General features: G+C 35.6%; 1 protein-coding gene across 5 annotated transcripts in view; it reads right to left on the minus strand.

Annotated features, from left to right (window-relative positions):
* Positions 1-27523, minus strand: part of LOC121736446 (protein pangolin, isoforms A/H/I/S) — a 160700-nt gene that overhangs the window by 124220 nt on the left and 8957 nt on the right. For 4 of the 5 annotated variants that reach the window (XM_042127640.1, XM_042127638.1, XM_042127642.1 and 1 more), the window contains exon 2: positions 8261-8482. In XM_042127640.1, coding sequence (XP_041983574.1) covers positions 8261-8422 — 162 coding nt within the window. In that variant the 5' untranslated portion in view covers positions 8423-8482. Of the gene's footprint in view, positions 1-8260; positions 8483-8574; positions 8617-27523 lie in introns of all 5 variants that reach the window. The other variant, XM_042127639.1, reaches the window with a different exon arrangement.

The raw sequence follows: 27523 nt of genomic DNA on the forward strand, positions 1-27523 counted from the left end.
TTTACAACTGCCATTTTATAGTTTTCTAAGCTATTATATTTCCTAGGTCAAATGAAATCTGGTACAAAAGTGAGTTATCACTTATCAACAAATCAATAATGTTCCTCCAATAAAAAGCCGATAGCTTATCAGCCACATTAGCCATTGATGTAATAGATACATACATGCTAATATTATAAAGCGTATCCGTCCGTCTGTTACCTCCTCACGCCTAAACCGCTGAACCGATTTATTCATTTAATTAGGACACCAAACAGTACATAAACATCTAAACATTATTAATACAAGCACATTAATTATATTTTTTTCTGATGCATGTACCTTAGCAGGTGACACGGCATTCGTAATAAAAGCTCCACAAATTACAATGTCACCAAATTAATGACTTAAGTAAAAGAACATTAATTACATGTACATATTGTGTATGTCGTATGATTATAATAATAATAATACTCCCCACACCGGTTTCGGTGACGGTGGCCAGTTTCATTGAAACGGGCCTGTTACGCAGGAGTAGTTTTATAGTGCCCAAATGTGTGCGCAGTACACAAGAGCACTCCCTATTCCTTTCACTCTCATAACCCAGTGGAACGGAAGACCGACACGGCTGGCAAGAGATCAGGCGCAGGATCCGACGCATGGATCATCTTACTTGTCAGACAATCAGGTGATCAGCCTGCATTGTCCTAACTCCTAACCAAAGTTGGAAATAACATGTTTCCAACGCGGGAATCGAACCCACGACCTCCGAGTCAAGAGCCACGCTCTTAACCACTGGACCACAGAGGCGGCTGCTTGGTGTGGAGATACTTTGAGTCCCGGGAAAGGACTAGGACACATTTTATCCCGGAAAAATGTACGGTTTTACGTAATAAACAAATATTGACGCAACAGAGTTGCGGATGTCATATAGTATGCAGGGCCTGTTTCACCACTTCCTGACATAGACTATCCAACAATTAACTTGACAGATCAAGAGAATCTGTAAAAAAAGTTGTGAATAACCTATTCGGCACTTTATCAGAAAGTGGTGAAACAGGCCCTCAGTGTAATAAAATTTAGTATAGTATTCGAAGAACTGTGCGTATAGAGGTATTTTAATTTGGCAGAGGGGCGAGCGGACTTTTCCGAGAAGAATTTATTTAAAAAAATGCCTAAATACATCTATATATTAATACGTGAGCCAAAAACTTTGTATCCCTTATGACGAAAAATGGGGAAACGTAGGTGAATGAAATTTTACACAGTTATAGTTTATATGGTGAAGGAGTGCATCGAGCTATTATTTTGAAATTATGCTTTTATCATACATTTTTTTAACAAATAAAACATTACACCCACTACAACACACACACTAGGAAAAATGACAGATTTTTAGGGTTCCGTACCTCAAAAGGAAAAAACGGAACCCTTATAGGATCACTTTGTTGTCCGTCTGTCCGTCCGTCCGTCTGTCAAGACCCTTTTTCTCAGGAACGCGTGGAGGTATGAAGCTGAAATTTATATCAATTACTCAGGTCTACTGTCCCTTGAAGCTGTGAAAAAATCAAACTTCTAAGCCAACGCAATCAAAAGATACAGCCGTTTATGCCGCAAATTTTCGACACTTGCAAGGGAATCAAAACCTACAGGGTGCTTCCCGTGAACTCAGAATCTTGAAATTTGGTACGAAGCAACGTCTTATAGCATAGATAAAGGAAAAATTACGAAAACCATTAATTTTTAGTTACATCACATAATATATTTTTTTTTAATAATTTTAAACTTACTACCCATTTCCTCATAAACGCGTAAAGGTATTAAATTGAAATTCATACCAAATACTCAGGTCTATAATACCTTTAAGCTGTAACAAAATCAAACTTCTATGTCAACGCAATCAAAAGAAACAGCAATTTAAGCTGCATATTTTGAAACTCGCAAGTACTCGCAAGGGAATCAAAACCTAAAGGGTACTTCCAGTCGACCTAGAATCTTGAAATTTGGCATGAAGCAACGTTTTATAGCACACATAAAGGAAAAATTCCGAAAACCTTAAATTTTTAGTTACATTACAAAATATATATTTTTTAATAAATATAAACTTATTACTTTTTTCCTCATGAACGCGTAGAGCTATTACTTAAACGATAAAGAGATCTTTGTCTTAAATTTATGCTCCTCCATCTTTCCCCATTGTAATGTTATGAATTTCATTTTGCAATAAAAATACCATAGTTATGACTCGATTGTCGTAATGAACGAACTTTGTAAACCTTGCAGGTTTGTACGGAACCCTCGGTGCGCGAGTCCGACTCGCACTTGGCCGGTTTTTTTTATACATACGAATACACGTATTTATGATTGGGTCTGTTGAGTGTTGACAACAAGGTGACAAATTGAAAATGGATTATAGTTTTTTTTTTATTGAATTTTAGATACTATTAGACAATGCTTACACGGCCAGTCTGAGATCAGCTGAGTCCCAGAGACAAGAGTTGAAAAAAAAATGATAAAGTCAATATTTTTTTACAAAATAATTAGTCCTTATGTCGTTGAAACTAAGGTCGAATTTCGACCATTAGGCGATCTCTAGTTAAATTAATAACAACGGACACCATGCAAATACAACACGCATATCACGTTGAAATTATTTTAACAATCTATAATGAATAACATTTTATTTTGTTAATCTCGATCTCGGTAACAACCAAGAGCGGCTGAACCGATTTAGCTAATTTTGGTCTTCAAATATTCGTGCAAATCCAGGGAAGGTTTTTAGAGGGAAATGATACGATGTTCACCGGGTCAACTAGTTAGTACAATATACTAGCTAAAAGCCGAGCTATGTGAGGGCTCGCGTCGTCACGCCACACCTTAACTATTGATGATAAGTGATAACACATCTACTATTATAAATAAAAATTACTATGTTAAAGCTAAACTGGATGGCCTGCGGTGGTATTGGAACAAGACAGATGGGGGAGGCCGTTGCCCATCAATGGGATAGTATAGTTTTTTCCGTAAAGTGTACCACAAAATGTACCTACCGGTTGTGGGATATAACAGCTGGGCTAGCATGGCCACCAGTAGAAATGCGATAGTATAGACAAACTGTGGACATAAACTTAAGGTGCCGTTCCGATTTTTTTTCGTTCCGAAAAATTCAATTAAAATGCCACTTTATGACAGACTATAGTCCTTAAAATTGAAATAATATACTACTATGTGACATATACTATAGTCTGTCATAAAGTGGCATTTTAATTGAATTTTTGTCGGTAGCGATTAGCCGCGGTAAAGATCGGAACGGCACCTTAAGTTTATGTCCACAGTTTGTCTATACTATCGCATTTCTACCGGTGGCCATACTAGGGCTAAAGGTCTCGCTTCGCTCGCCCTGGTTTAAATATAACATAGCATCTATTTTGAGTTTATTACCATTGCAGTATCTGTGACGTAAATTTTTGATTACGTAGATAACGGTGGCAGTCGTGGATTACGGATTATGCTTATCATATTGAAGTATTTTTAGTTCATAATCAATTGGATGTTATTTATGACCTTTCATACACAAAAAATATTTCTCAACAAAGAATGGTCTGGAACGTACAGACAAATATTAAATTTAAAATAACTATTTCGCCATCTTGGATGGTCGACCATAATCGATTTAGAGTGATGTCACATACAATATCATGCATTGTCATCCAAACTAAACGTGCATGCAAAATTTAAATATATCTACTTCAAAATTGAGTTCCAAAATTTCACCCGAACATACATACTTACATGCATACAGAGCAAGTTAAATAAATAATAAAAGCGTTTAATAAAGTTAGGTTAGACTTCGATATCCCAGATTGAACATCAAGTCAAAAGTTATTGTTAAGTAGATAGATGACTCGGAAACTCACTTTTCTCCTAATATGAATCTTCCCTGGACTTCAATTAATATTTTAAAACTGAAAGACAAATACGGTTCAGCCGTTCTCGAGTTTTGTAAATTACTAATGTCAATACTATCTTCTAAATATGCCCCAAAAATAGCAGTTAAGTTTGCACTTTTTGCCTTTTTATGCCTCGTATAATAAAGCAATATTTCGTAAAAAAGCAAGTATTCAAGCGGGTAATTAATAAAAATATTTAAATGACTTTGTACTTCCAAGTAAGTGTTACAATGAATAATTGCTTCGTAATTAATAATAATGACTTCCTACAGTGTGCTTCCGAAATTGTTTTAATTATTTTTTGTATATTATATGTTTTCTCATCAGCATTAACAACTATACAGAATAGTAATGGTCGCTGTTAAGCATTAGTGTCCTAACCCACAATTTTTTTTGTTGTTAAATTTTGAATGCAGCCTTTTTCTTAATCATCTAAAGAACATAGCTGCATTCATAACTCAATACGTAATTTTTTTGTGGGTTAGTACACGAATGCTTAACAGCGTCCAGTTACAATACGATGAACGTATGCCTTTAAGGCTTTACTAGATGACGCCCGTAACTCCGTTGCGCAAGAATTCGTTTATCGCGCGGGAACCGTACATACGTACGAGAAAAAAGTAATCCTATGTTCTTCTCCGGGATTTAAAGTATCTCCATACCAAATATTAGCAAAATCGGTCCAGCGGTTTGGGCTTAGAGGGGTAACGGACAGACACACTTTCGCATTTACGAGTATAATATTAGTATGGATAATTCATGTTTCCTCATAAACTTTAACTCCTGCACTGTGCACAGAATACAATGAACTTAACGGAAGTTTTTTGACAACAGTTCAACAGCATTGTTGATTGGTTAATGCTTCTGCCTCAGCCAATCAAAGCTAAATAGATAAACCTGTCAAAAAAACTTCAGATACCATTCATCAATTATTTACAAGTATAGAATAAAATACATGCTTTTTTAGTTCAACAACATGTAATATGCCGTGCATTCTTCATTGATATTGTTAGAATTCACAGCTTTGTACAAGCCAAAGTCCAAACACAAACAGAAAATAACATTCGAAAAATCAAGCAGGCGTAAGATCCAGACATAATCGAAAAGAAATCGAAATTGTACTGTATTGTAATGATATCACGTAGGATAATCGTAGCTATTATGACATACAGAATTGCTAACTATAATTCAATATACAATTCATGCCTTTTATCTCGTTTACACTAATTCGGGGCTATGGTGTAAGAAAGAGATAGCAGTATTGCATCAGGTAGAGCAGTAATTCCCAAAGTGGTGATAGACCCCTAGGGTACATGCGAGACTCGACAGGGATATACGTTGGGCCTGACAAAAAATGGGGGTCCACAATGGTAAGCGGGGGTCCATCAAAATTAATTTGGTTTGCAGGGAGGAACTAAAATCTGGCTTGATTTCTCTTATCAGAAAGCCATAGACAGATATATCTAAGAAGCAAAGCGACTGTTACTTAAAATAATAGTAAGTTTTATTTATTACTAATAACTAATTAGTATTGTAGAGACCCCTCCCTACAACTACCTACGAGGGGGCGGGGGTTTATTGCAGGGGGTCCACCGGATTCACCTCAATTTTGAAACTGGTTTCGAAACAAAAGAGTTTGGAAACCTCTGAGAATCTGAGATACCTGGGTACAGGTAGATGTAAGTGAATAGAGTTTTCGGAAATGCACAATGCGTATTTTGAGGGTGTCTCGTTTTTTTTATTATTTTTTTCGGAGAATCCTGCCCCTGATGTTTGGGTACGTAAGTATTGTTTGCTTTATGGCCAATTTGCAATTTGTGATCTTAATCTAGGAGTCATCGACCTCATAGTTTGGGAACGCACGCAATTACTATTAAAAAAGCAATTAAGCAATCTCTTTTGTTTTTAAGTTTGGTAGCTTTTAAGAGTGACCTTTAGAAATAATTGGTGGGATCTGAAGCTTCGTCATTCGTCAAACAGCAAATCGATTATCGCGCGGGAACCGTACATTTTTCCTTTTATAGAAGTTAGAACTAGTAGCGAAGCCAGATTCTTTTTCAAAGGCAATGCCTACCTTTAGCCCCATGCCTAAAATATGATCTATAGGCAGCTTTAGACGTGGGAGAGCCCTGTAACAACACGAATGGGCCGGCTCGACCGGAGAAATACTACGTTCTCACAGAAAACCGGCGTGAACCAGCGCTTGCGCTGTGTTTCGCCGAGTGAGTGAGTTTACCGGAGGCCCAATCCCCTACCCTATTCCCTTCCCTACACTCCCCTATTCCCTTCCCTTCCCATCCCTACCCTCCCCTATTACCCTATTCCCTCTTAAAAGGCCGGCAACGCACCTGCAGCTCTTCTGATGCTGCGAGTGTCCATGGGCGACGGAGGTTGCTTTCCATCAGGTGACCCGTTTGCTCGTTTGCCTCCTTATTTCATAAAAAAAAGCTCAAACTACAAAAAGAGTTGCTATACTGACGAAAAGATGGCGACCGTAACTCCGTTGCGCCAAAATGTTTGTCGCGCGGGAAACGTCTTTTTCAGCGGGATAAAAAGTATCCTATGTCCTTTCCTAAGACTCAAAGTATATCCTTAGCAAACTACAGCTAAATCGGTTCAGCGATTTGGGCGTGAAGAGGTAACTGACAGACAGACTTCTGCATTCTATAATATTATTATGAATATAACTCGCTTAGATGGAATAGGGATGAAAAAGGACTGATTATAATCGAAGGGATTTGAGAATTTCTTACAAAGGGCAAGTTTGTATGGGCTCTACGCTACGTGTGATAATACCGGGGGTATGGAACCAAAATATTTAACAATTGGAAGCACTGACTGCGGATCGCATTGTTGGTTTATTATGATCAATACTACCTGATGCTGCATCACCTGCCAGGGCTGCCAGCTTCGGTATTTTATTAGTTTTTAGAATGGATATGGTGTGTGGGAAGTTGGCAGGGAGCATTGACGTTAAAAAATTATTGTATATCAATTTTGAAATTAAAAATTGAGTTTGTTAAGCTGGAGCAAGTATTCACATAGTTTCCTAATAATGTCAAGCTTGTGTCTTAACTGAACTGTGTATATTTACAATATTAGAAAAAAAATCGTTAATCATAATTATCCCTAAATCAGCATAACTTCACACATTTTCTAGTTATTTTAGGGACAATAAATTAAAATGAACCGTTCAATTTAACTGAAAATACACATCTTGCTAAATATTTGGAGCACAAAACACCTTTTAATAAAAAACTCTCTAGTGACAGCCCTACACACAATACAATAATGTTTTGTACACTCAACAATTCACAAATTGTAGCGCCGCGTGACATTTTTATTGCACATGTATTGATAGTTCCCAGACGTTAGCGGAAACGACCACCTAGAACGGTTTTGAGGTTTGTTAGATATCGCAGAAACAATATTCAAGAGAGTATTGTCCATTTATATAGGGGTTCCCAAACTTATTTTGTCTACTGCCCACTTTGAGATAAAATTATATTTTAGCGCCCCCTTTGTTTCAATTTAAAATGCATCCCGATGAAATACATCACCCCAAGCGTCTACAGTTCTACACAACACCCCCATTTTTTTCTGGGTTCCACACCGCCCCCCTTTAGACCTTCAGCGCCCACAGAAGGGCGTTATAGCCCACTTTGGGAAAGACTGATTTATAGGAATTTTGACACAAACATTAACTAATTATTACTGTCGAAATAAAAATAGTCTTGATATAATAATGACAACTGTAGTCTGCGGCGCACATACAATCTGCATGGAGCGGCCATGCAGATTGATTGTGCGCCGCAGACTCGATCACACAAAAAGTGTGCCGTCTGCGATCTCCCTTAAGCTCAGCTCTTAAAATAATAAGAAGAATTGTCTCTTACATTAAAGATAAAATAATTCCTTTGTATCCATTATGACTTGTGGATGATTTATACAGTATTATTAGGAGCGAAGAAACCACTCTTCAAATACTGTAGTGCAGTGTTCCGTAAACTTTCATGTTCAAGGTACATCTAGATTCTAGAACAATGAAAATTTTTGGAGGTACACCAGAAATTAATCAGCGAGTACGGGGGTGCTCTGAGATCCCTTCTTCGATCTCAGGATGTTGCCTTTTTTGGTTTTTATAAACTAATAATATATTATAGTAGGTACGATGACATTTTTTGAGGCACACCAACTACTAGCCACGGTACACCAGTGTGCCGCGGCACACCCTTTGCGGAACACGGCTGTAGTGCCTAGGACAAGATTTTTAAATGTCCGTATGACACAAGCCAATCCAATATCAATTATCAACTTGTAAGTCCACTCACCTCGCTCTCAGTCCAGTCGATTAAGCTGGACTTCTCCTCCAGCAGCTCGGAGCTCCTTTTCTCGTCTTCCCCGTCGCCCTCGTCCTTGAAGACCTTGACCTCGTCGGTGGAGCCCAGGTCGTCGCCGCCCGAGCTCGCAGCGGAACTGCGCGCATGCGGCATCTTTACCCCTCATCCATCCTCACATCATAATGTCTATGTCACAGTTCGAGGGCTGTACACCTGGAAAAAAAACGAAAATGTAAGACGTGGGTCGTTGGCAGTTTTGAATGAGTAGAGAATAGGTGGATGACTAGAGACGCGACTCATCCATCCTCACATCATAATGTCTATGTCACAGTTCGAGGGCTGTACACCTGGAAGTGAATGGAGAATGTAAGACTAGAGTAGGTAGTCTAGATACGCGAGTGTAATACGGAAGGCGGTTCTATAAGGGGGATAGGTTAAGATTATAAGTTATAACACTTACAGACCACATTGACCTCTATTAAGTAACATTTCAGACAGCCGGAGACAGTTTCGAGTTACGAAAATGAACAGCCAGAAGCGGTTTTTGCTTCCAAATACTTTATTAGCAACCACATGTAGCTTGCCTGGAAGCAAGCAAGAGCAACAACACTACCAAAATACTCTTTTTTAAACTTTTGTTTTGTAACAAAAAACGTCAGAAATCTGCGATTTTATTATGCATTCGTAGACGCGACATTTTGAATTCGTGATCTAAATTTAAACTGCTGTCAAATTAGGAGTACGAACTACCTACAGGATATTCGATACCCTACACCTGGTAACAGACTCCACTTACAATATTTATTTTGACGACGATCTGACTCACTCAGCTAATATTCCTTACTGGATTTTCTTGAAAGCTTTTTAGTGGAACTTGATTTTGTATCTTCTTATATAGTAAATAAAGTTTAGTTTTGAATGGCTCATTAAAAAATGCATTGCGTCGTCACGTCGATCTGACCGATTTTACAAAATTAAAGCATTTAAAATCTAAGCAATACGTACATTATATCTAAACTAAGCCATAGAAATATGGCGACTGCAGGTTTAATCATAGTCAGGTAAAAACCAACAACACTGCCTCGGGCATGCTTGAAAATGATATTATAACAAGAAGGGGGATCTTAGACATTAAGCGTATTGTGCGTTACGGGGTCAAGTGAGCTGGCGCGCCGCCAGCACCCTCGAAATATCTCCAAATTAATTAATATTGGATAAGAGTTTTGTATCTACCCACTTCCTATAGTGGTTGCAAAAAACATATACCTAGGTAGAGTATGAAGACCTCTGTGGCTCAGTGGTGAGCGCGTTGGTAGCTCAAGCAGGGGGTCGCAGGTTCGAATCCCGCCGACGGAACAAAAAAGATTTCAAAAAATTCCTGGATCATGGATGTGTATTAAATATGTGTAATATATATAATAAAAATCTTAAATATAGGTATAGTATGAAAGTATTAAATCTATTACCGTTGTCTGGTACCTGTAACACAAGTCCTTCTGGTAGGTACTTACCACGGGGCCAGACTTCAAAATTTTCTTTGGGCCCGACTGACGTGTGAAGCATCCATAGATATATAATAATCAGTCAAGTGCAAGTCGGACTCGCACACACGAAGGGTTCCGTACCGTAAAAGAGCATTTTATTTTAATATTATTTTTAAAGATAATTAAGGTATTTTTGAAAATTTCAAGTGCCTTAGACCTGTTTCCATTATTAAAAACGAGCAAGAAAAGCATAAAAAATAACGTTTGTTGTATGGGAGCCCCCTAAATAGTATTTATATTGATTTTGTTTTGTTTTTAGTATTTGTTGTTACAGCGGCAACAGATATTTTCAGAAAATTTCAGAAGTCTAGCTACCTCTCAAGCGACCGCGATAACAATAGAATACTTAACAATAGATTTCCAAGAATCCGCGACCGAGGGTTTAAGCGGTTCTTGAGATACAGCCTGGAGACACACAGACGAAAATACGGACAGACAACGAAGTCTTAGTAATAGGGTCCCGTTTTTACCCTTTGGGTACGGAACCCTAAAATAAAGAGTAGTTGAAGCCGTCTACTCTATTGCGCAGAAATTCGACTATCGCGAGAACCGCACCGTTTGTCCAGAATAACGACTTTGACGTGGGAGAGCCATGCTTCGGCACGAATGGGCTGGCTCGACCGGAGAAATACCACGTCCTCACAGAAAACCGGCGTGAAACAGCGCTTCCGCTGTGTTTCGTCGAGTGACTGAGTTTACCGGAGGCCCAATGCTTTCCCTTTTCCCTTCCCTACCCTCCCCTATTTCCTTCCGTTCCCTCCCCTATTCCCTTCCGTACCCTCCCCTATTCCATTCCCTACCCTCCCCTATTACCCCTTAAAAGGCCGGCAACGCACCTGCAGCTCTTCTGATGCTGCGAGTGTCCATGGGCGACGGAAGTTGCTTTCCATCAGGTGACCCGTTTGCTCGTTTGCCCCCTTATTTCATAAAAAAAATAAAATATAAAGAGTAATCTATGTCCTTTCCCGAGACTCAAAGTATCTTTATACAAAGTATGCCAAAATTTCATCCAAATCGGTTTCTAAGGCTTTAGCGTTAAGGTAGTTGAAGAGGTGACGACAGACAGACACACTTTCGCATTTATAATATTAAGGGCCTGTTTCAAAGTGCCGAATAGGCTATTCACAACTTTTTTGACATATTATTCTCCATACTTCATCTGTCAAGTTAAGTGGTGGATAGCCTATTCGGCACTTATCAGAAAGTGGTGAAACAGGCCCTAAGTGTGGACTAGTATGGATTTAAACTATAATACATCTATTTTATCATAATCTTATAAATATATGATGCTCAATCTCAGTTAAATGAAGTTAATCTAAAGCAAAGTTCTAACAATTTGAAAAATAGAACAAAAGAATATTCTTTCCGTTTTTAAATCGAGATTCTATGACGGCGACTAAGCATTTTATAAGCGGACAGAGACAGCGTTATTCCCATCTCTGTCACAGGCTCGTTGGTATGTTGAGGTGTATGCATGAATAATGCGACTGAGTTATGCATGACAATGATTCGGTGTTGACTTACCATTTAAATACGACTCATAATAATTGTATATCTAGTGACACTAGCTTGAAAGTATGTATGTCTAGTAACAGATAGACATGCCAATTTTAAAAAAAAGTAAATGGAGGGATGGGGAGAGGGAGGGCAGCAGCAAAAGGAGAAATTGGATTTCTTGTTTATCTGCGTTGTCTGCAGCTTTGCTTAAAAACCATGATCCCATCAAAAACATCCTGTAAAAAAACCAAGTCTCGCAACTCAGTTTTTATACCGTGAAAATTTATGAGATCCATGCAATACCAAGTCGGTTAATTTATTCAGTCCCTACCTAGGGGACCTTCTGTCTCAAGTTATTACGTAAGTTATTATTATCATATCAATATTAAAAATATTTTACGTTTTAAATAAATAGATCAACTTGGACATCGCATGATTAGAATATACCGTGTTTATACAATGTTTGCTTAGCAACTGAAAATTCAGGCTTGTTGGTTTATCCACAATGAAGTTATAGGGGGTCAAAAAGGGCCTGAATTGGTTCGAGAAAAATATGGTACGGCCACGCCGTGCCGCTTTTTTGCTCGAATTTGCAGATTCTAGAATCTAAATAAACTTAAAACGACAATACAAGAAGAGTTCGCAGTCAAAAGTATAACCCTAATAATATGATTAATAATGTTCTTTTATTTGACTTCCATTTAAGAATAAAACCGAAAATATAATTTACAAAAGTTTGTATTACAATTGCAATTACATTTAATTAGTCGTGTCATGTAAATGTTTTTATATTAAAATAAATTAAAAGCAATTTTGCAAGTAACGTTTAAATGTGCGAAATTTTTATTCGAAATTAAAATTTGTTTATGTATTTGGTTTATGTGTCACCTGCAATTTTCATATAAAGGTGGACACTGGACAAACTTATTAGCCATAATGGTCTTTATTATAACATAACTTAGCCATATTGGGTAATATGTGTCGAAAGTTTTACTAAATGTGTACTTATGTTGTTTAACATAAGTTTTTGCCAACTTTTAAAAAAATGGATGGATCCGGATAGAACTAAATTAAAAATCGTTACTCTGAATTTATAGGTGTGTTCTGAAAGTCTAACAGTATAAGACAGTGTAATATCTAATTTAATTGGCCACTATGACGTCAGATGATTTTTGCTAGTACACAGTTTACAGTTTAGGGATATCATTCATTATACAAAATAGATTAAAATTGGGTTACAAACTTTGGTCGATACTTTACATAAACTTAAGAGCCCATATGACACTAACTTGACTACATACATTAACCTAGATCTCAAAATCTGTAAGGTCTAGAAAACTGATTTTTTGACACAAGTAACTTCAGTTCATAAAGATTAAATGCTCAAGACGAAAACACGATTACTCAAAAAATGCTCGATAGTTTCTTTTTTACAAAAAACCTTGTTTTAGACACATTTTTGCTTGGATCTCCGAAGTTTGCTGTCTTTTCTTTAATATTTTTTAATATCTAAAAAGGTATTGATAAAACCTAAATTTGGTCAAAACACTTTTTTCGTAATCATTATAGTTCGTCTTTTATACAAGTAAAACTAACTCGGCGATAATTCCGCGCCGTCCTTTTTCACCTGGCATATGAAAGACGGGCGTGAGTGTGAAGAGAGAAGAACGATGTTTGATTTTTAGAGTCAGGTGAGCTCTTAAACAATATTCCAAGGTATTTTAAATTATGATCGAATCGGATTATCAATCCCATCAAATTATATTTCGAAAGTCTATCCTTTAGCAAAAAAAAAAAATCTTACTAAAGGATATACCTTTCACAATGCTTTTAAGCAATTAAGCGTGGCAGCTCTAACCCTCCTAAGGTCTAGGGTTATCATAAAACACCGAACGCACATTACTATCGAGGAAGTGCGAATTTACGGTCGTGTCATAATGATATGGGAGGTAGAATTAGAAAACAATAGACGCGGCGTATGAATATTCTAACGATTATGGAGATCTATTTTTAACGGTACAGGGTACTTATAAGTTATATACGTTCTTTAGCCGTCCATTTCGATGAGGGTTGCCATAAACATATTTTGCCAAAGACGCATACATACGACTTTTTTGAAGTTAGAAGATGATATTTTGTAATAAACTTCTTTTTTTTCAAGTGTACTTGTCAAGTGAAATTCCTCTCGGAACGTGAAGTCCCAAAATCCGTTCAGCCATTAGGAAGCTAAGTAAACGTTTTACGTGGGAGAGCCATGCTTCGGCACGAATGGGCCGGCTCGACCGGATTAATACCACGTTCTCACAGAAAACCGGCGTGAGTTGTTTACCGGAGGCCCAATCCCCTAACCACTGCCCTATTCCCTTCCCTACCCTCAACTATTCCCTTCCCTTCCCTACCCTCCCCTATTACCCTATTCCCTCTTAAAAGGCCGGCAACGCACTTGCAGCTCTTCTGATGCTGCGAGTGTCCATGGGCGACGGAAATTCCATCAGGTGACCCGTTTGCTCGTTTGCCCCCTTATTTCATTAAAAAAAAAAAAAAAAACATGAAGAGTTAACATAGCTCTAGGCATATTAGCGTAAACTATTGGTAATGTTGGTTCGATGCTGCACTACCCATCTTCAATGCTTGTCCTTCAACATTAAACAAAATCGGCAAAATCGGTTAAAGCACGAAGAGATACCAGTAAACTGATGGACAGACAAATTTTAGCATTTATAATATTAGTATACCATCTTCACCAGTCTTTCAACAGTGTAATAAATCATTGTTCAGTTTAAGTGAGATGTGAATAGTTTAACAGTAAAGTATAAACGGCGACATTTCGCCCCGTAATGGATATACGTGTGCCTTTACTGCCTATTTTACGACGCCATCCAGATATATTTAAAATACTTTTACTGCTTTCCATTCCAGTTTACTGTACGTTACTGTAGGGTTCTTCCACGTATTACGTAACTTTAGGGGGACGTCAGAACGCACCATATGTGACAAACTTCGGAACGAACCTTTAAAACCATTGAGATATAAGTACTAGAGCGTAGTACTTATATCTCAATGCCTATAACAAAGATAATAATTATACCCTCCTAAAAGGCTAACAATGCACGGTCTGCAGTTCTTCTGTTGCAATTGACAATGAACGACGATGTTTGCTTTCCATCAGTTTGCTCGTTTGCCCCCTTTTTATAAAAATCCACGTTGAAGGTAATTTAAAAAAGGCGGTTAATTTAAATTTTTGTGTGATGTAATAATATGTGGATGGCCTCTAATCTATAATATAAACATTCCGATCGGAAAACTAAAAATATACTAATATTACTTCCCTCCCAACATTTTCTACCCTAATGCATTATGTATACAGCGACATTTAGTATGCATTACCTAATAAGCCTCATATTAATTTATTTTGCCATATAAGTGATATCAAATTGACCTTTGAGTTTTTATTATGTAAAGTAAGCAAATACAATAATTTAAGTTAATGAAAATATAAATAGACACGTTTTCACCTGATATTATAATTTAATTTTTACACCACATAATTTACTTTATTACTGTATAATGCAGAGAGTACTTATAGACACGTCCGCTTCGCTCGGCAGCCGCCATGCAAATAAGCAAAATTAGTTTTAAACTACCCTCGTTCTTGACATCGTACAGTAATATACAATTACTTTACTAGATTAGGTACTCGATACTAGTAATTAGTTTACTCTGATGGATAAGCCACATTTTATACGGTGATTTTTTTCAATTTCCTAAATATAGGTCTGATATAAATGTAAGTAGATATAAATATGTATATCATTTTACCAGTTTTTCTCATAATACAAATGTAGAATAGACAAAGATTTGAATTAGACCATAAAATAAATTTTATTATTTTAACATATGTTTTGCGGAGATATTAAAATTCAAATTTATATCATAATGAAATGTTTACTGCCATACAAAATTGGAGTAAAAAGATTTAGTTATTATTTAGGTATATTTGCGAAACGGAACGACATTTTAAAAATAGAATCGTTAACATAATTTCAAAATTTCATCTAGTTCTTTGATTTGTTTATTTATAGATGAATAAATAATTCATGAGATAAACCGATTTAGATGAGATTAGATTATTTAAAACAATCTATTTTTAAACAAGAATTGTCACACGACGTTGATATTTAATCATAGACACAAAAAAGATAATAAAAATATTATAGAACACTATCTGTCCCGGCAAACGTTGCTTTGCCATATTATAAAGTATTTCGCCCATCCATATTATTATTTTATTAAAGTGACAAAAATCAAATAAGTATGCAGGCACCATGGCAACGTCCATCGCTATCCCGTCGCACAAACAATGGTCGCCGTCAGTCTCGAGTTGTAATAATATACTATAATTTATTCAACAAATCCACTTATCATTGATAAAAAAGTAGCCAGTAGCCGATTCTCAGACCTAATGAATATGCATATAAAATTTGGTAAGAATCAGTAAAGCCGTTTCGGAGGAGTACGGTAACTAACGGAATACGGTGGCACGAGAATTTTATATATTTAAATAAGATTTTAAAGGTAAAAACATATTTTTAGAAAATATTTTGTGTTTCACGCATGCTAGTCAGGGATCCCTAGAACATTTTTTTATTACTATCAACATGACTTCGTCTAATCAAAATGAAGCTACTCACAAAAAATTAGCTTGATAGTAATAAAAAAAAATCTTCTAGGGATCCCTGACTTTTAAGTTTTATAAAGTGTATTATTATTTATTGATGTAACACGAAAACCGGCGTGAAACAGCGCTTGCGCTGTGTTTCGCCGAGTGAGTGAGTTTACCGGAGGCCCAATCCCCTAGCCTATTCCCTTCCCTACCCTCCCCTATTCCCTTCCCTTCCCATCCCTACCCTCCCCTTACCTATTAACCTATTCCCTCTTAAAAGGCCGGCAACGCACCTGCAGCTCTTCTGATGCTGCGAGTGTCCATGGGCGCCGGAAGTTGCTTTCCATCAGGTGACCCGTTTGCTCGTTTGCCCCCTTACTTCATAAAAAAAAAAAAACACGTGTGACGTGCGAGGCCGCCAATTTTTGTGATTTGGCACTGAATTATTGCGTTGGTAGCGTAGATACTTCTACTACAAGAAAAAGTGTTAACGCTACTCTACATAGGTAGACCGTACTAAAATGGTAGCGAATTTTTATTGACATCAATACAAACAAAAATAATCTTGGACAAAACCACGTTCAAAAAGTGTCACATTTCGAAGATTCGAGCTGCCAAAGTTGCAATATCTTAAATTGGTAAAGCTTATATAATATACAGGGTGTCACAAAAATAAGTGATAATATTTTCCATGTAGAGAGTTAACTGTGAAAATAGCAGCGCTGAAAGACCAAAATTTTTTCACTTTTGTATGGGCAAGGGCCCGTCACGAGTTTTCCCATACAAAAGTGAAAAAAAATTTTGGTCTTTCAGCGCTGCTATTTTCACAGTTAACTCTCTACATGGAACACGTACACATCCTAAAGTATTATCACTTATTTTTGTTACACACTGTATATATAACATATCTATAAATAAATTGCTAAAAATAGATAATTTAATATTAATGAGACTAAAGAAATAGATTTTAAATAAAATCTTCGCAAAATCTATCTTAGACCGGATAACATATTATTAATTAATTATATTGGAAACTAACATTGATGTGTGAGAAATAGACGCACATAAAAATAAATAATATCTCAAAATTTGTATAATAAGGCAATATTTATACAAATACTGCCTTTATTCTATAATATACACTATCTATTTTTAGAATGTCAAGGTTTCGATATCTTTAGATAGGTCATACGACTAAATCCTACTATTCTGTACCTAATATGTATTATTATTTAAAAGGCGAAAGTATAGATGTATGTATGGATGTTTGTTACTCTTACACGCAAAAACTACTGAACGGATTTGAATACAACTTTACAATAATATTATAGCCATCAGAATAACAAAAAGGCTACAATTTCAACCGACTTTTAAAATGGAGGAGGTGCTATTTTCGTTTTTTTATGTTCAACGATTTCTTCGCCGTTTGTGAACCGATTTTCAAATTTTTTCTTTTGGTGTATCATCCCAATTTGGTACCATATTCATAAAAGTGGTGACCTGATGAAGGGATACACAAGTAATCGAGGGAACTCCTAAAAATTAATATGGAAACATATTGTGGTTACTTCGGTTTCGTGAGCAGTATTCTAAGCATATATGCTACCAAAAAGTAAGATTTTGATTCGAAAGGTGCTGAGAGAACTCCTAACTCTTTATAGATACAAGTTTGGAAGTTTCGACGTTATTTTAAGAACGGAAAGCATATACATATATGCTACTATGTAAATTACATTCATCATCATCAACATCATTACCATAAGGTATAAACCATTATAGAACCATGTATCGTCCCGTTTTGACCCTATTATTGGTGCTACTAAACTACGAAAAGCGGACTATGAAAAGTCTTTTAATATAGCACTTAAACCGCGGGTAACACCGCGGGGTATAGCTAGTAAGGAATAAAAAACAACATTATTATTTATTAGTACCCAAGCTAAAAGTGGTTAAAAGTTTATTCATCATTTTAACAGTTCTTACGAGCTTGTTATTTGTAAGTCATCTCCCACTTAGTTAGCCTAGAGGCATAGTTAGGTCATGCGATTAAACAGTAGCTAACTGACTTTGTAGGTACAAATAGCTTACATCTGCTGTAAATAGACTGTCGCATTGCTGTCGCAAGATACAAAGTTATGGTATGAATTTCTTTTTTACTATTCTTCAAAAGTTATCCATTAACTACACCATACCTGTAAATAAGAAAGAGTACTGAGTGATCAATGATCATTGAACATATTACAAAAAAAAACATACAGCCGAACGTATTTAAACCTCCTCCTTTTTGGAAGTCAGTTAATAACCTCCGTCCTCCTTCTTTTGGAAGTCAGTTAAAATACCAAGAAAAATTAGTAACGCTTGCGCAAACCAAAATCACTAAGCATTAGGCGTTGAATTACGTTACTCACATTTTGAACCTTATCAATATTTAATTAAGGGTCATACAAGTAGCGTGGAATCAAGTAACACGATCGAATGTTGGAATAAAACATAATTGAATACACTGGTAGTTCAACAGATTCTTCGAGTTGGTTGGACCGATTTTGGTGTTATGAACGTTATTGTTGGCGATGGAGCAGACAATTAGTAAACTCTGGAACGAACTGTCGCCATCAGTATTTTCGGACCAATACCACCTGCAAACCTTCAAGAAGCCAGGCTGGCCACGTACCTGCAACTCCTCTGATGCTGCGAGTGTCTATGGTTGACGGTAGTTGCTTTCCGTCATGTGACCCATTTGCTCGTTTGCCCACGAATCCTCGATGGATCCTTGACCAATGAAGAAGAAAGGCAGCGGATGGAAAGGGCTGCCCATCGAGATGGTCGGTTGGCCAGTGTTCAGCAGTAGACGGCAAAAGGCTGATGATGATGATGAATATAGACAAGACCACGGGAACAAAAGACTTACTTAATAAAAACGAGACACCCACAACTCCGTTGCGCCAGAACTCGTTTATCACGGGTGAACCGTACATTTTTCCGGGATAACAAGTATCCTATCAAATCCCGGGAATAAAAAGTATCTCTATTACAAACTTTGAGCAAAATCGGTTCAGCGGTTTGGGCGTGAAGAGGTTACATACAAACTGACAGTCACTTTCTATAATATTATAAACTAGCTGTCCCGGTGAACTTCGTGTCACTTTAAAACCTTCCCTGGACCTCTACGAATATTTTAAGACTAAAATCAGCGCAATCCGTTCAGCCGTTTTCGAGTTTTAGCGCGACTAAAACATTTGAAAATCCGTTTTTATATATAAGATATGGATTGGCTACTCTAATATAACAACTTAGTTAAATTGAGTTTTAGTCATATCAAAATTCGTTTAAATAGTTCCGGTAAATTAGCAATCCATCGAAGCGTGAGCACTTATCATCAGGTTTGTTCTGCTTTTTGCGATAAGATCAACCTTTTCTATTTCATTAAAGATCCAGGTAAAAACAGTAGGGTGTAAGTAGTAATTGCAGTAAGTACCTTCAGAGAAAAAAAATCATATTCGGATGGCGGATCTATGTTATTTGGTAGAGATAAGTAAAGTCAATACAGGAATCCGATTTTTTTAAATATATTATGTAATAGTTATACTTTACCTAGTTCGAGACTATATAGTATAGACTATAGCAGAGAACTAGAAACGATGGAACAAAAATATCTTTACGACTTCTAGAAATCTGCAACAATTTATGCAAAATACTGTCGCATATTTCATTCACAAATAACTTTAAACCAGTGTTGCCAGTAGCATACGATATTTGCCTGTCGATTCTAGAAAACAATCTTATACTTAAAACAGTTTCGATATGAATTCGATGCAATCTCGAACTAGAATAAAATTAGAGACTAGTATGTATTTGCAAAAAAAATATAATGGATCAAATAATCTTCACGTGTCACAATGTTAGTTACCGAACTCCTCCGAAACGGCTTTACTGATTTTTACCAAATTTTATATAATATGCACATTCAGTAGGTCTGAGAATCGGCTACTGGCTACTTTTTAAATATATTTGTTGAATAAATAATAGTAAATTATAACAACTCGAGACTGACAGCGATCATTGTTTGCGCGACGGGATAGCGATGGACGTTGCCATGGTTCAATAAAATAATATGGGCGAAATACTTTATATGGTAAAACAACGTTTGCCGGGACAGCTAGTATTATCTATATAAATCAGTTTTTGATATATCAAGAAGATTCATGGATAAAAGATGATTCAAGTGAGCTTAAAAATCTGCGTTTGTCAACTGTCAAGTGATCATTCATTCGAATTTCGAATAAATAGGTACTTTTAAATACTTTATTTTCTTCTTTGCTACAAATAATAAAAACTAAGCTTCTTTGGCATACATTTTTTATTTGTGTTAATTTATATTGAAATATGCAGAATGACAAAGCGACGTGAACAGGAAAAAAATCACGAAATACAATTGTTGCAAGACACGAAATTTATATTCTATACTAATACTAGCTGTCCCGGTGAACTTCGTGTCACTTTAAAACCTTCCCTGGACTTCTACGAATATTTTAAGACTTAAATCAGCCCAATCCATCATGCCGTTTTCGAGTTTTAGCGCGACTAACACATTTGAAAATCCATTTTTATATATATAGGTTATAAAGCTGAAGAGTTTGTTTTTTGTTTGTTTGAACGCGCTAATCTCAGGAACTACTGGTCCGATTTGAAAACATTTATCGAAGAAGGCTATAAGTTATCACTCTTAAGACCAAATTGGAGCGAAGAATTATTAAAAATTTTTGTAGCAAGACCGTTAGTTTTTTATAATTTAAGCGCTAAAAGGTAACATAGACAACCAAACCGTGAAATATAATGTTAATATTATTTATCAACTAGCTTTTGCCTGCGGCTTCACTCGCGTTAAGAACTAAGAAGTATTATTATTAATTAGGTATCAAGTCTCAGCACGATCGGTTTAAAATTGACAATGTTTCATACAAACTTTCGCCCCCTATTTCCCCTTGGGGTAGAATTGATCAAAATTCTTTTTTAGCGGATGCCTACGTCATAACATCTACCTGCATGCCAAATTTCAGCCCGATCCGTCCAGTGGTTTGGGCTGTGCGTTGATAGATCACTATAATATTATGTCAGTCAGTCAGTCGCCTTTGAGTTTAAATAATATAATATAATATTTATTATTTATAATATGTTTTATACTAAACTAGAAATTTTCTTCACAATCTTTCTCTACGCAATAAATTATGTTTTCCCATGTAGCGGCGGATCTAGGAAACGGTTTTTGCCTACAATTATATGCCCATGTATGCCCAACATCAATCAATACCGCATTTCCCCCCTATACAGTCGGGCAAAAACGTCACCGCTAGCTTGACGTGGTCGCGGTTCGATGTATTAGAACTAGATATAGGTAAGTATTTTGTTACTAGAACAAAACAGAAAAAAACCAATTTATCCCACCAAAAACATTTAATATAAAATGTTGCCAAGACGACCACATGATAAGGTTTGCCCTGAGAGCCAAGCTTCTGAATCGTGTAGATTCAGTCCTAACTCTACCGACACTAACTTCAACAAATTCTACATGTCATATCAGTAGACTAAATATCGGCTTCGTCGTTTCGCTACCGACGTGGAGGTAATGCAAAAAAATAGTTTCTAATCTGAAGTAACGAAACAGCCAATAGTTGTGATAAGTTTAAACATTACATCAGGATTCAGGATTAAGATTCTCTACGTTTCTCTAGATCATATTTTCGTTTCCCTGACTGTACTATTTATCTAGACTTAATACATCTAGTTTATAATTATGTATCAATTACTATCCTCAGTGGTTCCAGAGAGTCTCTAGCGGCGCATTTAGAATTGCAATTATAACTTCTTATGGCGTTACTTGTGGTTATACCACCTGTTTCTTAGAAAAAGAATAAAAAAAACTAACTCGACTGGTTACGTAAAAATACAATTTAATGTAAAAAATAGGTAGCCCATGGTATCATTACTTCGTTAAAACCGTTTGAAATTTAATTTTTTTTTTTTTTTTTTTTTAGAATTTCATCAATAATACAACACAAAACTTCTTTTAACTTCTACTTATTAAACTCTTATTAAACTTAACTAAAACAGCCCAAGTCTAATTCCACATTAAAACTAGTTTTAGCCGAACAAAGAGCTATAAATTATTATAAAGCTAACAAAGACTTTTTTCGTTAGCTCAGGTAACTCGGTATTCCAGGAATCGAACCCTCCGAGTAGCCAAGAAGGCAAGAACTAACCTTTTTTAACCGACTGCGAAAGTTTTTTCACAAAAAAACAATATTTTTCTCGCGAAGACATTTTGGTCCGTTATAGCACAGAATATATATTAGTAGTACCAAGTTATAGGTAGGTAAGGTACATGCTATGTAGGTAAATGCTTATTCAGAAATAAAATTTTTTTTTTTTTTTAAATTTGCATTTGTGTTTTGCTAATAGATCTGCGGCTCTAGACAAGTAGCAAGCGATTATCGTAAACGCTTACGCGAACGTTACAAAATGTATGCGATTTGACATAAGACATCGCTTCGCTAGCGAATAGTCAAATCCCATACATTTTGTAGCGTTAGCGTTTACGATAATCGCTTGCCAATAGCTAGCCCCGCTAGTATTAACTAATATAATACTTAAGTGATTAAAGGTCATATTATTATCTATTACATTTGTGTTTATGCATAGATAAATCCATACTAATATTATAAATGCGAAAGTGTGTCTGTCTGTTACCTCTTCACGCCCAAACTGCTGAACCGATTTTGCTGAAATTTGGCATGGAGATAATTGAGTCCCGGGAAAGGACATAGGATACTTTTTCCCGGAAAAATGTACGGTACCCGCGCGATAAACGAGTTTTGGCGCAACGGAGTTGCGGGCGTCATCTAGTTCACAATAATTATGTCCGCTGTATTGTTGTATTATTAATTCGGGAGTTGACAGTATGCTTAAAATTTTAAAATAGTTATTTTTTATAGATTTATTGATAAAAACTCTAAAACAATACAAATAACGAAAAAATAATTATTGATTTATTTCATTTTACATTGAAAAAAATGGATTTATTAACTGTAACTGTAAGTCACGTGATTGGAAACGCTAATCTGAAGCAGTGACGTCATCGTTCAGTGTCAAACAAAATTGACAGTTGTTAGGTTAAACACTTTAACTCACTTTTGCTCTGTCTACGCTTGTTTTGTTTCATGAACGATGACGTCACACATCACGTGATCATAATGCCGCGTTTTTGGGACATATTTTGAATTCAGTATTTAAAATATTTTTTTACTCATTCTAGGGCATAATAATGAATAAAATATTAATTTAAACAGGTATTACTGTAAACAACTGAAGCGCTTAAAACTATTTTTAAAAAGTTGTCAACTCCCGGATTTTAAGCAGAGCATATTTTATCTTTGCTTTTTGTGTGTGTGTCTAGTGTCTATAATACTTTTAGTCCGGGTTCCCTAGAACATTTTTTTGATTAAGTACTATGAAGCAAATTTTTCGCGAGTAGTTCATCACTTTCGGGAATTTTCGCAGAGGAAATTGTTGTTCGTCTTATCAAAATAAAGCTTACTCACGAAAAATTTGCTTGATAGTATTAAAAAAAAAATGTTCTAGGAAACCTGTAGGTACGTCTATAGGTCTACCAGAATCTCATGGCAGATGGGAGATTTTCAAAAAATATCCTTAATCATTGGATATTTTTTTACATTTGGATGTATCACTGGCCACTGCACACAGAAACAGCCGCTATAAGGACAGAAAAGTATCAAACGTTTTACTCCAATTTCTCCAGTATCGGTAGCGTCAATTTTTTTTTCCATTTTTTGCCATCAGATTCTGGTACACCTATACTATTTGTGCTTTATTTATAAAAAAATATATGAGCCTATGCTATAATCCCACTGCTGGGCAAAGGCCTCCCCCAAGGTATAATATTATACTTATATTAATATAATACTTTGTCCTTTCCTAGTATACCAAAAACTTTAAACGCTTGAGCAGCTTGGCAATAAGAGGTGATAGACAGACAAACTGGACTTTTTATGCTCCGCAATATTCTGTCAAAGCTAGCTACAACCGCATGAAGAGACTGTTATAATAAGGTTTAAAAGTAAGTAGTTTAATAAATGATTTTAATCAGCCAAAAATATCGAAGAACAGAATCGAAGGCAACAGCTAGTGCAAATTGATCACAAATTACCATAGCGTTAATAAGAATAATATGTAAAACGATACAAAAATAATTTAAAATCATTAACATGTATATATAATACATATACATATAATATAAAATAATCTGTCTGTCAATTTACACATTTGTAAGCCGCTATTATGCCCGGTAGCGGCGATTATACACACGCGAGGCTGCCCGACTAAATTAAGTGGCATGCCGGCTCGACTAGTTCGTTACATTTAAAGATCTATTTGATTCGGTCGGGCTAACATTTTTTCTTTTGCTCCGTTGTTTGCAGTCTCGCTTCTATAATTGGTGTTGATTTTACTTTGACTACTAGATTTGAATGAAGAATATTATAATATTTTTCTTTCGTTTTTGGGGTTTTGTACCCAAAGGGTAAAAACGGGACCCTATTACTGAGACTTCGATGTCTGTCCGTTTGTCTGTCTGTCTGTCTCTAGGCTGTAACTCAAGAACCGCTATAGCTAGACTTCTGAAATTTTTACAGATTATGTATTTCTGGTGCCACTATAGCAACAAATACTAAAAACAAAATAAAGTTAATATTTACGGGGGGCTCCCATACAACAAACGTTATTTTTTTGGTCTTTTTGGCTCGTAATCTATAATGACAACATATAATAGATACTTAAATTTTCACAAAATCCTCAATTATATGTGTACTTTAATATTGCTGGGGCTGCCATACAAAAAAACACATTTTTTTATTTTTTTCGCTCTATAACGGTACAGAACCCTTCGTGTGCTAGTCCGACTCGCATTTGGCCGATTTTTTTTCATTCGTCGACATTTTTACCCAGTAAATTAAAGTAAAAATTTAATGGCCTGTTTCACCGCTTCGTGATAAGGTGCTCGATAGGGTTATTTGACAGATTTTCCATACTCCGTCTGTCAAAGTAAGTGGTGGATAGCCTTATCAGGAAGCGGTGAAACAGGCCCTTAACTTTTAATAATTACTTTATTATTTTTAATCAATTAAAAAGAGAACTAATTTATTATGTAACTCCACAAGCTTGATTACCCGCTTAACCAACTTTGGATAAAATTATTGAACTACAAAGACATAAAAATCTCACAATCCAAGGTTAAGTACAAAACGCAATCCGCATAATAAAAGTCTAAGTTGAGCTTGTTTAAGATTTATTTACCTCAAAGTTTCTATAAAATGGCCCTTATTTCTACGGGATAAGTCTTTTAAAACAGCATTGAATGTACTGAGTGCCGACAACAAAGCCTTTTATGAAATTAAATCACCATTTTGATTTAAATTCCAATCGTTTCACACATAAAAACGTGGATCGAAATTAAATTTGTATTAATTTTTGTGACCACACAAAATTCTGAAAAAAAGTAAACATGTCGATTTCTAAACGATATTTTATTAAACTTCTAGATGACCCGGTGAACGCATCACTTGCCTACTAATTATAAATTAGAATATTTCAAAACTAAATCAAACCAAATCGGTTCAGTCTTTCTCGAGTTTAAGCTAACAAAATTAAAAAAAAAACTTTTTTTAAACGAACAAAGTCGAGACATACACTACAGCAAGTTTAGTCAAATTTTTCCGCATCTTAAATCTTTATATTATGCTCAACAAAACAATAATAATGTTATTTTTGGAATGAATAATAATTATTATTGACAAATGGACAAGTTCGTGTCTGTTTTATATATAGAGTTCCTTAGGTTTTACCAAAATTATAAGATTGTACTCAACAACTTACAAGGCCTACCTAATTATAATAGTCTATTACTAAGACTTCGATGTCTGTCTGTCCGTCTGTCTGTCTCCAGGCAGTATCTCATGAACCGCTATAGCTAGATTTCTGAAATTTACACAGATTGTGTATAATTTTGCTATAACAACAAATACTATTAATAACAAAATAAATTAAATATTGAAGGGGGGAATCCCATACAACAAACGTAATTTTTTTGCTATTTTTTGGTCGACATCAATAAAATAAAAATAAAATAAAAATTGTTTTATTTCTGAATAAATTTGAATCAAATATTTTCAGAACGTTGAACTACATGATGCCTACCACCGGTTCGGGAACTAACCCGGCGAGAAGAACCGGCGTAAGAAACTCGCAATAATGGCAATAGGTAAATACTTGAAATGTTGACAAAATACTCAGTTGTATTTATACTTTAAAAATTAATAATAAATTACATCTGGTCCCCCATACAAAAATAAAACACATTTTTAATTATTTTTGCTCTAGTATAATGGTACGGAACACTTCGTGCGTGAGTCCAACTCGTTTTTGGCCGATTTTTTTTTAATAAGTGACTTTTGACTGTGCAAATTTTGTGCAAATTTCGGCAATTTATCGTGCATATTTGCATGCATATTTCGGCACTTTGATCGTGCATCCGATTCGATGTCTAAGTAATTTGGATTTTGTACCTACTATCATTTTAAGTTTACTGTATTTTGATTAAATTAAAAAAAAAAACATTTTTATCTGATTATAATATTATTGAGAATATTCTGTATTAATATAATTTTCTTCGTTAATCATGATTTACTAGTTTATGCAACATACGCATCCAGGACAAGGTTTTTTACCTAAACAACGTGTCCCTAAAATTATGTATGCAGCACGTTAATATTAAGTATGCATTAACATATTATTAATAATATCGAGTTTTAAATATCTTTCGCCAGAAAAATCTGGAAATTACTGGTTAATTTCTTAGTCCAAAGTGCAGATAGTCAAGTTTTCATAGATGACCGAATGTTTGTGTGTTTGTGACTATTTGAATTTCAATTTTAGGGTTCCGTACCCAAAGGGTAAAAACGGGTCTTTCCCATACAACGAACGTTATATTTTTGGCCCTTTTTGCTCGTAATCATTAATGGCAACAGGTAAGCACTTGAAATTTTCACAAAGCCCTTACTTATATGTGTACTTTAATAATTAATAATAATATTAAAATAAAGTACAGATTTAAGGGGGGTCTCATACAAAAAACCCATGGCAGTGACATCCCCGCTCCAACTAATTAAATTGTAATAGAAACAATGTAAAAATAGTCTACCAGAATCTGATGGCAATTTTTGACAGCAGATTTTCAAAAAATATCCTTGATCATTGGATAAATTTTTATATAATTGCATTTTTAACACACAGAATCACCCGCTATAAGAAAAAAAATCAGCCAAGTGCGAGTCGGACTCGCGCACGAAGGTTTCCGTACCGTCATAAAGGAAAATAGGCCAAAAATTGTGTTTTTGTATGGGAGCCCCTCTTAAATTTTTATTTTATTTTAATATTATAGTACACATATAATCAAGGACTTTGTGAAAAATTCAAGTACCT

This window comes from Aricia agestis, chromosome 19, assembly GCF_905147365.1.
Source record: "Aricia agestis chromosome 19, ilAriAges1.1, whole genome shotgun sequence".
NCBI lineage: Eukaryota > Metazoa > Arthropoda > Insecta > Lepidoptera > Lycaenidae > Aricia > Aricia agestis.